We start from the raw sequence: 14130 nt of genomic DNA, 5'->3' as shown, positions 1-14130 counted from the left end.
AGTTTTGTTTTGAGTTGTGCTTGAAATGTACTGTAATTCTCCAATCTGTTAATAAAATTCATCAATAAAATACATCAATCAAATCATAACCAATTATAACCATTTTTTAAGCTCACAATATGTCACTAAAAAGCAGTTTGTTGAATAACTTGATATGAAGACTTCTCTCTTGAGATCGCTCAACTTTGTTTTAAGTAAATTTAAATATTTAGATTAGATTATGTTTATTCAGGTTATTGTTGATCACTGCAGAAGTGTTAAAGATGAACAGGGCCTTCCAATATGTATTTTTATCCAGAACTATTATACTGGGGTAGAAATTAACATTTGTAACATTCCAGACTACGAAGGAAGGATTTAAATAAGTCAAGATAAAATGTCTTGCCTGATATCAGTCGGCAAAGAAACAGAAACAATATGCGCTGTATCGACCGAGACTACACAGGCTGCCATATCGGTATTGGATCGAAAAAACATTTATGATTGACAACTGATTAAAGTATTCCCATGATCTCAGATTATATTTTTCAGGAGATGTACATTGCACTCTCCCATATTGGAATATAATATTCTACAACATTATAGTTTATGCCTAATGTGTTAAAGGTAGGTTTATATGTAGTTATGAAGAGCTAGAGGTACTTTTGAAACCATCAGAATCATATAGACACTTATAACACTTGTTGAACATGGGCAATGTTTTATTAAAACATCTTTGTCACCTTGAGTTGCAGTTTGACATCTCTAGAACCTAAACTTACCTGGGGAATGTGTTACAGAGAAAGCAAGTCTATCAGTAAAGATCAGAGGAAGGACTAACAAAACCATTTTGTCAATAGGGAAATTCATGTGCTTCTTGAGAGGAAACACTGACATCAAACAATCCTTGCAAATTAAACCAGCTGACTTTTTTCTTATTTTTTAGTTCTTTAAAGGAAAAAAAGAAGCTTATAATTACAAAACTCCCAGTTCCTTATCCCCCAAACCCCCCTTCGAGTCCCAGAAGAACCACAACAAAACTGGCCAAAAAAACGAATGACCCACAAAAATGACACATTTCAAGTCAGAGGAATTGTAATCACAACCAGTTAATCATCATATTATGGAACAACTCACTTCTCTCTCTCCACCAGTACAAGGAAAAATAAAGGTTTCCATAAATACCCTTAGAGTATAAATATACTCTAAGTAAATACCTCTGTTTGGCTTGTCCGTTGAATAACATATAATGCCTAATACAGTCTTTCATTATGATATTGGTCCAGAGGTTCATAACTTTCACTGAAAAGATTGTTTAACAGTAGACTAACACTTCCAGTCTTTCCCTTCCCATAATGCCCCTTTAAAACCAGTGGTGGAAAAGTACATTTACTCAAATACAGTAGGCCAGTGGTTCCCAAACCTTTTAGCCCGAGGCCCAAAAGAGAAATTTGATGTCTCCCTGTGACCCAACTAGTAGGGAAAAAAAGGATATATTTACATGCATGCGACCCACAAAAATCAGTACGCGACCCACAATTGGGTCTCGACCGACCCACTGTTTGGGAAATGGTGTTGTAGTAGGCTACACTTTACTGTAAGTAAAAATACATTCACGTGGGTGACAGCAGACTGCTGGGCGAGCACTGGCACATTGGTATGGGGGGTCAGATCAACATATGGAATTAATTCTGTACTGGCCATATATGGAGCGTGTCTTGAGTGTACAGGGTTTGATGAGGTCAGATCAATACCTATATAGAATGTCAGAACAGGTCAGCTCCATATATGGAGACCTAAGGGTGGCAGTGTGGGCAGTGTAGGGCCGGACCTTAAAGGACCACTTCACCACTTTTCAACCTATCTTCATATAATTATTAGGTCCTCACTAATAATCATGATAAAATGGCACAATTTATTTCTACTCAGTCTGTGTCTCATAGGAGAGCTGTGGGCAGTTTACAAACCCATCCACCAGTGACATCATCAATGGGGAATCCAAGCTAATAGAAACTGCAGGCTTTCTAGTCCTGAAAAGTTACAATGCGAAAAAGGAAGCCATCGTTCTCACGATAATACAAATCTAAACATTTTTGTAAAAACAAAAATTATGATGTCACTGTGGACGGGTTTCCGAACTGCCCACAGACTGAGTAGAAAAGAATGGTGGTATTTTATATGATTATTAGTGAGGACCTATTATATGAAGATGGGTTGAAAAGTGGTGAAGTGGTCCTTTCATTTTCGGGCCTATTGAGAACTCTAGTGTTCGCCAGCTGCCAGGCGTGGCTGCACTAATAACTTTGGGGCAGGCCGGCCGTCTAGAGTTTAAATGGACACATTTGGAGAGGTATCAGTCAAAAGGGAGACATCGAAGAGGAAGGATGGATGGGGAAGGATCAACATAATGGAATGTCAGCTCCATTGCAAGGAGGACCTTAGTAGCAGGTCAGCTCCATATATGGAGATTTAAGGGTTTGAGGTTTGAGGTGAGATCATGTAGCCTGGGTGAGATGTAGAGTTTCTGGCCAATATTGATGACATCAGGGATCTCCATATATGGGCTTAATATTGATGACATCACGTGATGATGTCACAAGGCATGACCATATATGGTCACCCCGGTGACCAACCAACCAACCATGTGCAAACTACTGACGAAATGCATGATTTCATAGTTGTAGCAGCATATAACGATGCAATGTGACATACCGGTAGTCAATGCTGTACCAACTCTAACTGTACATACTTTCCCCATTTTCAACTGTTTTATTATATTTTGACACTTGCTTTGGCAATTTAAACGTATGTTTTCTCATGCCAATAAATGTTGAAATATTCATGGCAAAAAAACGTACCCCGCCTAGGCTCCAGAGAGAGCCGCCCATAGGGGGAGCCGCCCAATCTTGTTGAGCTGAGCAGCGTGGAATTGTGGGTAATTTAAAAAAAATGGCTGCGCCCTTCAACAGTGCGGCTGTCAGATAATAATATGGTTATCCAATCGTGGTAATGTTTATTTACATACATTTAAAGCGTCGTCTGTCTTGTCTTCAAAGGGAACACATAGGAGCATAATTTGCACTGATATTGTAGTACGTGCCAAACAACAAAGATGTCGGAACAACAACAAGAGAGCACTGGACAGACACTGACCAGACGGGATGTCATTGAACTGCTGGCGCAAAACTTCGAACGGCTGCCAGACTTGGAGCAGAAACTGTTCTACTACGGACCCCAGTGCATATCGGTAAACAGCAGCTTCGCGGGACTGATAGCCAACAGTTTGTACCGCAGGGTTCTGAATGTCACGCAGGGCCACCTCTCCTCCAGCCTGCCCATGGCCGTCATCCCCTTCCTGACTACGATGGCTCTGTACAACGTGGCCGTGACCAAGCCGCTGCTGTCCGGAGACCTCAACTGTCCGACGTACGCCTGGCTCCGGGGCGCGCTGGTCGGCCTGGTCGGCGGCGGGGTCTACCCGGTCCTGCTGGCCCTACCGGTGAACGCGGGCCTGGCGGCCCGGTACGAGACGGCGCCGCTGCCGGAGAAGGGCAACATGCTCCGGTTCTGGGCGGAGGTGTCCAGGCCCATCCTGAGGAAGATGGGCCCGGTGTTTCTGATCCAGGCGCTGTTCGGTGCCTTCCTGGGCAACAGACACTTTGAGTCCTATATGAAGTTGAATAAAATGACATTTGGCCTAAATGAAGACCTCGGGGATTAAAAACGTGTGTTTAAATAAACCATCTGCAACAATGTGTTCATGTTTTATTTATTTGAATGGATAGTGCCTGCCAAGCCGGAGGATTGACTCTTTATCAATTAAATGTGTAACGCCCTACCAACAGTCATAAAGACATGCGAATCCCTTGACTCCTCCAAAAAAAAAGTAAATGGTGCATTTATATAGCGCCTTTATCCAAGGCGCTTTACATAGATTGTGCATTACATTCACCCATTCACACACACATTCATACACCGATTGCGGCGGAAGCCATGCAAGGTACCAGCCAGCACATCGGGAGCAATTTGGGGTTCAGTGTCTTGCCCAAGGACACTTCGACATGTAGCCAGGAGGAGCCGGGATTCGAACCGCCGACCCATGGATCATTGGACGACCTGCTCTACCTCTTGAGCCACAGTCGCCAAACCGCTCTCAAAGGGCACCTACGGACGGCCGCAAATCGAAACTGCCCCCCGTAAACCTGAATCCCCCACCCACCCCTTTTCCCCCTCATGTTTGTTTCTTTCCTTTTTTACCTCTATGATTTCCTGTTTTTTTTTTGCTATATAGATTATATTTGTATGTCTCTAATTGTTATGATGAATTGAACATGGTGGGCCCATTTGTAAACAAGTCACACAAGTGTAATGCTTTATAGTGTCGTCCACAGTTAACAGTTTTGTTTTGAGTTGTGCTTGAAATGTACTGTAATTCTCCAATCTGTTAATAAAATTCATCAATAAAATACATCAATCAAATCATAACCAATTATAACCATTTTTTAAGCTCACAATATGTCACTAAAAAGCAGTTTGTTGAATAACTTGATATGAAGATTTCTCTCTTGAGATCGCTCAACTTTGTTTTAAGTAAATTTAAATATTTAGATTAGATTATGTTTATTCAGGTTATTGTTGATCACTGCAGAAGTGTTAAAGATGAACAGGGCCTTCCAATATGTATTTTTATCCAGAACTATTATACTGGGGTAGAAATTAACATTTGTAACATTCCAGACTACGAAGGAAGGATTTAAATAAATCAAGATAAAATGTCTTGTCTGATATCAGTCGGCAAAGAAACAGAAACAATATGCGCTGTATCGACCGAGACTACACAGGCTGCCATATCGGTATTGGATCGGAAAAAATTATAACAAACATTTATGATTGACAACTGATTAAAGTATTCCCATGATCTCAGATTATATTTTTCAGGAGATGTACATTGCACTCTCCCATATTGGAATATAATATTCTACAACATTATAGTTTATGCCTAATGTGTTAAAGGTAGGTTTATATGTAGTTATGAAGAGCTAGAGGTACTTTTGAAACCATCAGAATCATATAGACACTTATAACACTTGTTGAACATGGGCAATGTTTTATTAAAACATCTTTGTCACCTTGAGTTGCAGTTTGACATCTCTAGAACCTAAACTTACCTGGGGAATGTGTTACAGAGAAAGCAAGTCTATCAGTAAAGATCAGAGGAAGGACTAACAAAACCATTTTGTCAATAGGGAAATTCATGTGCTTCTTGAGAGGAAACACTGACATCAAACAATCCTTGCAAATTAAACCAGCTGACTTTTTTCTTATTTTTTAGTTCTTTAAAGGAAAAAAATAAGCTTATAATTACAAAACTCCCAGTTCCTTATCCCCCAAACCCCCCTTCGAGTTCCAGAAGAACCACAACAAAACTGGCCAAAAAAACTAATGACCCACAAAAATGACACATTTCAAGTCAGAGGAATTGTAATCACAACCAGTTAATCATCATATTATGGCACAACTCACTTCTCTCTCTCCACCAGTACAAGGAAAAATAAAGGTTTCCATAAATACCCTTAGAGTATAAATATACTCTAAGTAAATACCTCTGTTTGGCTTGTCCGTTGAATAACATATAATGCCTAATACAGTCTTTCATATGATATTGGTCCAGAGGTTCATAACTTTCACTGAAAAGATTGTTTAACAGTAGACTAACACTTCCAGTCTTTCCCTTCCCATAATGCCCCTTTAAAACCAGTGGTGGAAAAGTACATTTACTCAAATACAGTAGGCCAGTGGTTCCCAAACCTTTTAGCCCGAGGCCCAAAAGAGAAATTTGATGTCTCCCTGTGACCCAACTAGTAGGGAAAAAAAGGATATATTTACATGCATGCGACCCACAAAAATCAGTACGCGACCCACAATTGGGTCTCGACCGACCCACTGTTTGGGAAATGGTGTTGTAGTAGGCTACACTTTACTGTAAGTAAAATAACTTTGAAAAATAGGTACTTTACACTATATAGCTGAATGGGCAGAGAGGCCACCTGGGAAACAGAAGTTCCCAGCTTCGATTCTTGGCCTAACGGATTGCGGAGCGGTCTTGATACCGGAAGGTCGCCAGTTCGAATCAGCGGTCCGACACGTTAAAATTACCACCGCTGAAGTGCCCTTGAGCAAGGCATTGAACCACTACCATGAAATGTTCTATGAGCAGGGCCTGGCTGGAAACAAGTTCTTGAGCTTAGCCCAGATACCCTGGGTAAATATAGTAACTTTGCTTTAACTTTTGCCCGGACAATGTGTCAAGGTGTCCCTGGACCTATAGCCCCTTTCGGGACCCAAATACGTCCCAAATACAGAAAAGGTAACCAAGGGTCCTGAAAGGGGCTACTCTGGACCCTGAGCAAGACAAACCCTCATCACTTGTGCAGCAACCAGCTGGGTGAAGCTGAAAACTGAATTTCCCCTGTGGGATCAAATAGGTCTAATCATCATTATCTTAGAGCCAAATATTGTAGTTTTTACTCAACTACAATTATTTGACAGATTTAATTACCAGTTACTTTGCTGATTTATTGTATTAATACAACAACGTCATTAACTGATAAATGATCATGTAATTGTATGATGTAGTAACAGCACATAAAATCAGCACCACCTTTAACAGCTGCAACATTAAAGTGTTGAACACATTAATTCATTACTAATTTACAATCCAATAATATGATTGGGAGACGGGCCATTCTGCATATCGAGTATTTTAAAATGTTATCGAAGTGTTTTTATTTATTTATTTTAATGAATGCAGGGCTTTTACTTGTAAAGCACACCTACATGGTGGTATTGCTACCTTTACCTCGGGCTCGGAATACCTTTTCCACCACCGTTTAAAACACCTGATTTACTGCTCTATTTTCGTCACTGCCTATATTTTGAAAAACATTTTACATTTTTCAACTAGCCGATTTACCTCAACACGGTGTGAGCTTGTAGATCGGCTGTTTGAACTATTCAAAAATGTTTTCCAAAATAGTTAAAATAAATAAATAAAGGAAAAGAAGTTTAGGGATAAAGGGTAACCCGGGTAAGGCAGTAACGACAATAGGGCCCCTAACCCCATAACATGACACCATTCAACTTCATATTCAATAAAAAGAAAGTTAAGAGTAAAAACTATACATCTGTCGGCACAGAAATCTCCATAAATATATCGGACAACTGAACATCAGTCGGAGGAAGCTTCCTGAAGAGCAGAAAGCTGTAGGAGAGACAGTACATGGGGTCAAATGTCTATGTACAGTACGACTGGCCTTGTTCCCAACATGATTGTTTTACTGTATATTGTTCTAATGGCACGGTTCATTTACACATACTGTATAGCAGTGGTTTTCATCCCTTTTCAAGGTCCATTATTTATTCGGCATCTGAGCCACGGACCACCATTTGATGAGATTTAGCCTCGCCGACCCAAAACTAAAGAATATTGTCTGATCATTGGATAAGATTTTGTCCACAATTCCATGCTGTATTGATGTTGGTTCCACTAGGAGAGACAACAGGCAAACAAAATTGATCCAAATAACAGTTCTTCTACATTCTCTAATAGTGTAGACGTCTTGTAAATTAAGTAATGCAGATGTTTAACAATAATTTAACTCTTGGGAGTGTAAAATGAAACCAAATGGACCGATTTAATTTCACGCTCTCAAGAGTTAAATATCTATAAGGGTCCATTGTCTTTGTCAACTCTCCATCACTGAGCTGGGGACCACCGGGAACGCCCTCAAGGACCACCGGTGGTGGTCCCCGGACCACCGGTGGTGGTCCCCGGACCACCGGTGGTGGTCCCCGGACCACAGGTGGTGGTCCCCGGACCACTGGTGGTGGTCCCCGGACCACGGGTGGTGGTCCCCGGACCACGGGTGGTGGTCCCCGGACCACGGGTGGTGGTCCCCGGACCACGGGTGGTGGTCCCCGGACCACGGGTGGTGGTCCCCGGACCACCGGTGGTGGTCCCCGGACCACAGGTGGTGGTCCCCGGACCACCGGTGGTGGTCCCCGGACCACCGGTGGTGGTCCCCGGACCACTGGTGGTGGTCCCCGGACCACTGGTGGTGGTCCCCAGACCACTGGTTGAAAACCACTGCTGTATAGAGAAGAGTAAACACTGCATCTCACACTCTCTAAAAATTACACAAGAAAGCAAATAAAATAGAAACTATGCGAGAGTAATTAATTACACAACCGTTGATACACAGTAAAACTCCTCAGTAAGTGTGGGAGTGATGAGAGTATACAAAATGTAACCAAATAAGTCCACTTGGTTGCAGTTCTCAGACTCTCAGACATAAATTAACACTTAGGATTTTACTGTGTACAGACAGCACACACGCACACACACATATGCGCACACACACACACACACGCACGCACGCGCGCACACAGGGAAATGGTTTAAAAGGTAGATAAAGTAAGATAAATAAGAGCTTGGTTGGTCACTTCACATCATTTTTAAGTCTTATTTACAGTACTATTCAGAACAAAAGCACACACACACACACACACACACACAAGGCTTTGGAAAGGAGAGAAATAGAAAAACAACAATAGTACCGTCCGGGAGGAATCTTCCCCTGTAACTGTATGTTCCATCATAGTAAACATATCCCCACAGAGTAAACACAGATGTATGTATCCCCCTCCATAACTGTATCCAATTAAAACATTACAGAGGCATTTCACTCCTCTGTCCATAGCTTATAGATTAAAAAAACACTACTTTTTTGATCGCTCACCCCACAGTTTGTTGTTTTGATGAATCCTGTTCATCATTCTTTTTTCCCCCCCTCCTTCTTTTCTTTTCTGTTTTGTCTCAACTTCATAGAGAAACACCTAAGTACCAGCTTGGTTCCTTCACAGTTCATTATAGTGCAATGCGTCCACACACACACACGCGTGTTCCCTCCCCCCCTGCTGTGAGGGCTAGCTAGCTGCCATCAAGGGCTTCATGTCTTCCCCAGAACATTCGACCTGGCGGCGGGGGAGAAGAGACAAAAGAAAGAGAAACGTCAGGTTGAAACAGATGAACAATGACAGCCGTTTCTCCGGTTAAAACTTAAAAGGTGATCCTGTCTCACCTAAGTGCTTTCCACCTGTCCTTCTCTACCTGGTTTTCCGGACTCTCGCTCTCATAGGAAGCAAGATACAATCCTGAGAAGAGAAGATTGGAGAAGACGTCTTCATATGATGGATTAAGACAGACATTAACCCATTAAGACTAAAATGTCTTCTAAATCAATGATATGTATTTGGCCACGGACTCCCATCTGAAAATATGTTGTGCCAGGGACCCCCACAAGCAGATAACATAGCAAAAATAGCAGATGTACAAGCTCGCAGCAGGGCACAAAGTGGCACAATGTGAGCTTGTAGATCTGCTACTTTTGAGAACCACTGTTCTAAATCCTGTGAGTTAAATGAAAGGCTTATGTTGCAATATATATATATAGAGCTAAAATCTTAAATGGCACAGATGCTTTCCCGGTTTTAATGGAAGGAGATATTCTCACCATCCTCGCTAAAGATAGGGGCAGTGTGGAGGTAGTGTAGGATAGTTCTGTCCTGCTCGAATGGGCACTCCACCTGTTTCCACGTCATAAACTCCCCAACCTGCCGCGCCAACTCCACAAATTTCTGGGAAGAACGAAAAGGAAAGAAAAGTCAGTCAGTGCTTAAAATATACAACATATAATATGTTGTCGCTCTCTGGCAGAAACTAGCAAACTCCATTTTTGAGGTTTTTGATTTATTTTTCATAAATCAATGCTATTGAATAGTCTTTACGTCTGTGTGTTGGTTAAAAAAAATGAACCAATGAAAGGTATTAAAAAGTGCTTCTGACAAAACCAGCTAACATTGGACCCTCAAACTGTCTGCTAATGCAGCTAACTCCACCCCCTCTTATGCAAGTAATCGACAATATATAAAGTCACAATACCAACTTTGATAAGGCAGTAAAAAAAAATACAAGGTTTTCTGACTTCCTTTCCTGATTTCTTTTGTTTTTTAAGTTGTTTTAATTTCCTGAAATATACAACATAAGAGGAAATAACAAGCATGAAGACGAAAACAAGAAAAAAAGTTAAACTTTTCACCTCAAAGTTGACATGACCATTAGGCAGACGATTGGCACATCCCTCGTTCAGGAAGTAAATGTCTTTGATCAGCAGGCTGAAGAAGGGAATCACAATCTGAGGAGGAGGAGGAGACCAGACAAGACAGAGATATGGAAGATGATGATAAGAGAGAACGTAAGTAAATGGTCCATCACTGTGATTGGAGATGAACGATGGGGCATTCACTTCAAGTCATTTTTACTAGTTGACTAGTTGCCTAGTTTACTAGTCGACTAGTTGTTTAACCACCTATTATGTAAAAAAAAATATTGGGAAAAAAAAAATAAAATAAAAAATAACTGTATTTTTTCTTCTTATCAACTAGTTAACTAGTACCAACAAGGTCGACTAGTGGATTTACTAGTCGACTAGTAAACTAGTAAAGTTGCTTAATGCCCTACGATGGCGATGCAGTGTGCGTCTTTACCCGCTCCCTGTTGCTGTTGGCGGTCTGAGAGCGATGGGCAGCGCCCCTCAGGGCAGTTCTGTAGTTGTAGAAGTTTCCAGTGGGATCCATCTGGTGCTGTCGGAGCAAAACCGAAACACACGATGATATGACGTTAGCTTGATGTTCTGTTCTGACCCGACATGTCTCTCGTCTCTGGCACGGTGATATTATATTTATATCTACTGCACCTCCAGGATGAAGAACTTGGCAGTCTTGGCTTTGCTCCAAGTCTTCTTCAGCCGCGAGACAGGGCTCATGTTCATCCCAGCTTCAGAAGGAAAAAAAGTATTCCATGTCTTGTCAATACAAGATCCTGCAGTTTGGAAGCACTGACTTTTATGTAGTCAGCACTTTATAGTATACTGTATATGTATAGTATAGTAGAGTATATATATAGTTTATATGTATACAGTAGTTTCATTATAGATATTCCACTGTTATGTTCTTAGCTTATGCATGTTTCATGATAACTACTTTTTATGTATGTGATGTATTGCCATGCTTTTGTTCTTGCTTAATGTAAGTCGCTCTGGATTAAGAGAGTCTGCTAAATGCTTAAATTGTAAATTGTCTGACGTAGTGGTTGTAAGATTACTGTGTTGAAATAGAAGACTTACAGATGATGGCCATGAGGGAGTTGAAGTTTCCAATGTTGAAACATTCCCTCGCTACGTCAATGAAAAATTCAATCACCTGGGCTCTCTGCTTCTTCTTTGCTGGCTGGACAGACGGGACATGGAGAGGACATTACATGGAAGTGTAATTGGAACAATCAAGTTATCTTGTCGGATACATTTAGCCTGTTTTGATCATGGTGATCTGCTGTACGGGTTCATCACAATTGAGGGCCGCTGAGTGATATCCAACGAGCACTTCCAAACTCTTCCAATGTTGGTGAGTTTGGCGTTGTTTACTACAATCGGATAGGACTTTTCTGTTTGGATGTATGGGCTGTCAATGGCAAATTGTGGCTAGTTACCACCCTGGCAAGTCTTGGCCGAGGTCTGCATAAAATCAACGGGCTTGTTCAGTCTGAATGCAGCAGTACACTCCCATCATTCCTCTACCTCTGTGCCAGAGAGCGCAGTAGCAGATAACCTTCAGTAGGGGGAGCTGACACACCGTGAGTAATACTGCACAATTTCAGCAAGGGTACTACAATGACATCAATATTGTAATTTAACCATTATTTTTTCAACACAGCATCCCTATTTTGGCCACAACCACATGAATATATGAAGTATAAGTCAGGATTAAGTGATTAATTGCCTTCATCATTGCTGTCAGTCTTTTCATTTTACAGAATCCATGACATTTTCAAAATCCTCCTTAAAGACAAAAAACCCTTAACACCTCTTCTCTGTTCGATGTGTGCCATTAACTCTGTGAGTGCCAGATATTAATCAATTCATTATTCCGCCACAGTCTTACGATCTTATTTTAATTCACCCGAAACATACATCAACGCTTTAGTTATGGGCTGTAAATAAAGATTGTTTTGGAGGGGGAAAAATAGCAATCTGTGAAAAGAATCCAAGAAAAATGCATTTAAGAAAAATCTGTTCTGCCGGAGGCGGACGACAGCCAGGTGGACCTTTCACTTCCGGTTAGTTCTTGTTTACTCGATCCAAATGTTAATGATTGAAGTGTATTCAGTGAAATCAGCGAGGTACCCAACAGACTTCACATGGATTCCATGGAAAAAGGCCAGTGTTGTTGCAACGTCTGACACATTCACTGCACTAAACGTGTGTGTTTTTGTTTTGTTTTTGGCTTTTCTTTCTTTTCTTTTTTTTAATGTTTTTTTTGTGGCTTTCGCCTTTATTTTAGGGACAGACAGTAGGCTGACAGGAAATGGGGAGAGAGATGGGGGGGAAGACATGCAGTAAAGGCCGTCGGGATCGCGGCACACTGCCAGACTGGATTACCAGCCAAGGTGCCTGGACCACTGAGCCATGGCCCAGGCCTGTTTTTGGCTTTTCTGCCAAGTATTAGTTAGTATCAAGTGAAGATGGACAGGAAAGAGGGAGAGAGAGAATTAAGGGGAGAGACACGCAGCATACAGTTGGGTGCCACCGATATTGTCCCTTATCATTTGACCCATTTAGGCCTGACCTCAAAATTTAAAAAAAATCCTTCTAAATCCTCCAGTTTTCTGAAATAAATATTTTCACGATTTAAAAAAAATAGCAGACCTACAAGCTCGTAGCGCGCCACTCGGTGGCGCGCTATGAGCTTGTAGATCTGCTATTTTCCAATAGCTAAATTATAACAATGTTTAAAACACCAAAAGGGGTTCCCGCCCAAAATGGGTTAACTGTCCTTTTGCGCAGATCACGCAAACCTCAGCAAAGAGAAAAGGACAATATCGATGGCCTCCAACTGTATATGTGGCATGCGCCTGGACCACTAGGCCAGCGGGCGCCCAACATTTGTGTATCTTGAATGCCGCCGTAAGTAACAGCGTAATTCTCACCATGCAGATCTCTGTGGCCACCAGGTAACACAGCCTGTTGAACCAGCGGACATACGCTTCCAGGTTAGTGGTCTTCTTCTTCTGGTCACTGAAACATGGCTGCTGAGGACGGACACACGCACACGCACACACACACACACACACACACGCACGCACGCACACACGCACACGCACGCACGCACGCACGCACGCACGCACGCACGCACGCACGCACGCACGCACGCACGCACGCACGCACGTACGCATGCACGCACGCACGCACGTACGCATGCACGCACGCACGCACGCACACACACACACACACATGCGCGTTAAGTACACTATGAGTGAGTATCAATGGAAGTGCTACTGCAGGGGATACTTGTGATCTTAATTAGCTTCCTATCTACAATACAGTGAACAGAGAAGAAGGAGAGAAAAACTGATGGAGAGAAAAACTGAAGTAGAAGAAAAAAACAGAAGGACTAGATGGATGAGAGAGAGAGAGCGAGAGATGGCAATTAGCAGCTTTAGGGTTACTTACGGCAAGAAGAAAGCAACAGATAATGAATGAGGGAGAGAGAGAGAGAGCAAAGCAGTGAGACACAGACGAGACGGCGGCGAGCAGAAAGCAGCAGAAACAGAGACAGTGCTGCAGGCACAGTGTGTGACCTTGGGGAGACCTGCTGCCCTTAGCCCGTCCCACCCATCCCATCCCCCATTCAAGCATTACACTATAGGTATCCTATGGCTCCTTTCAATGCTTCACTCTCCTTTTATTTTCCCTACATTTGCCATTCAATGGGGTCGTCTAATTACATTGTACAACATAATTATTATCTTTGCTGTCGGGCAGACACCTTGTATCTCATCATTACACACTCTAGTCTACAGGCTCCTAATGCAGCCTGACGCGTCCCGATGCAACTACCGCTATGCTGTATGTCACTCCCCTCGTTTCTTTATCTTTACATTTTTATCCCCTTTTTATAACCCCTTTTTTCACCCAGTGTCAATAATCTAATGTAATCCTGGGCTCTACACTCCCTCTGCCAACCCGGTGAGAGCAT

At 42.1% G+C, this 14130-nt stretch overlaps 2 protein-coding genes across 3 annotated transcripts in view; one reads left to right on the top strand and one right to left on the bottom strand.

The window, feature by feature from the left end:
• The first annotated feature begins 2860 nt into the window (after positions 1 to 2860).
• LOC306926080 (transmembrane protein 126A-like) lies at positions 2861 to 4247 on the top strand. Its single transcript, XM_079505336.1, has one exon. It carries the CDS (start codon positions 3092 to 3094, stop codon positions 3698 to 3700), a length of 609 nt encoding a protein of 202 aa, XP_079361462.1. The 5' UTR covers positions 2861 to 3091; the 3' UTR covers positions 3701 to 4247.
• Positions 4248 to 6529: 2282 nt separating this feature from the next.
• The window catches only part of LOC306925931 (ras-GEF domain-containing family member 1C-like), a 53395-nt gene continuing 45794 nt past the window's right edge, over positions 6530 to 14130 (bottom strand). The window contains exons 7-14 of one of the 2 annotated variants that reach the window (XM_079505080.1): positions 13082 to 13183; positions 11223 to 11325; positions 10794 to 10873; positions 10585 to 10680; positions 10137 to 10232; positions 9552 to 9675; positions 9120 to 9192; positions 6530 to 9012 (exon numbers count right to left, since the gene is read on the bottom strand). In XM_079505080.1, the coding sequence (XP_079361206.1) occupies positions 8988 to 9012; positions 9120 to 9192; positions 9552 to 9675; positions 10137 to 10232; positions 10585 to 10680; positions 10794 to 10873; positions 11223 to 11325; positions 13082 to 13183 (699 nt within the window). In that variant the 3' untranslated portion in view covers positions 6530 to 8987. The remainder of the gene's footprint in view (positions 9013 to 9119; positions 9193 to 9551; positions 9676 to 10136; positions 10233 to 10584; positions 10681 to 10793; positions 10874 to 11222; positions 11326 to 13081; positions 13184 to 14130) is intronic. The other variant, XM_079505081.1, reaches the window with a different exon arrangement.

The sequence above is a fragment of the Electrona antarctica genome, assembly GCF_951216825.1.
Source record: "Electrona antarctica genome assembly, chromosome: 1".
Taxonomy (NCBI): Eukaryota; Metazoa; Chordata; class Actinopteri; order Myctophiformes; family Myctophidae; genus Electrona; species Electrona antarctica.
This window is presented reverse-complemented; position numbering and strand designations above follow the sequence as displayed.

Coding starts and splice junctions, on each gene's coding strand:
- LOC306926080 (XM_079505336.1), top strand. CDS start 3,092: ATGTCGGAACAACAACAAGAGAGCACTGGACAGACACTGACCAGACGG.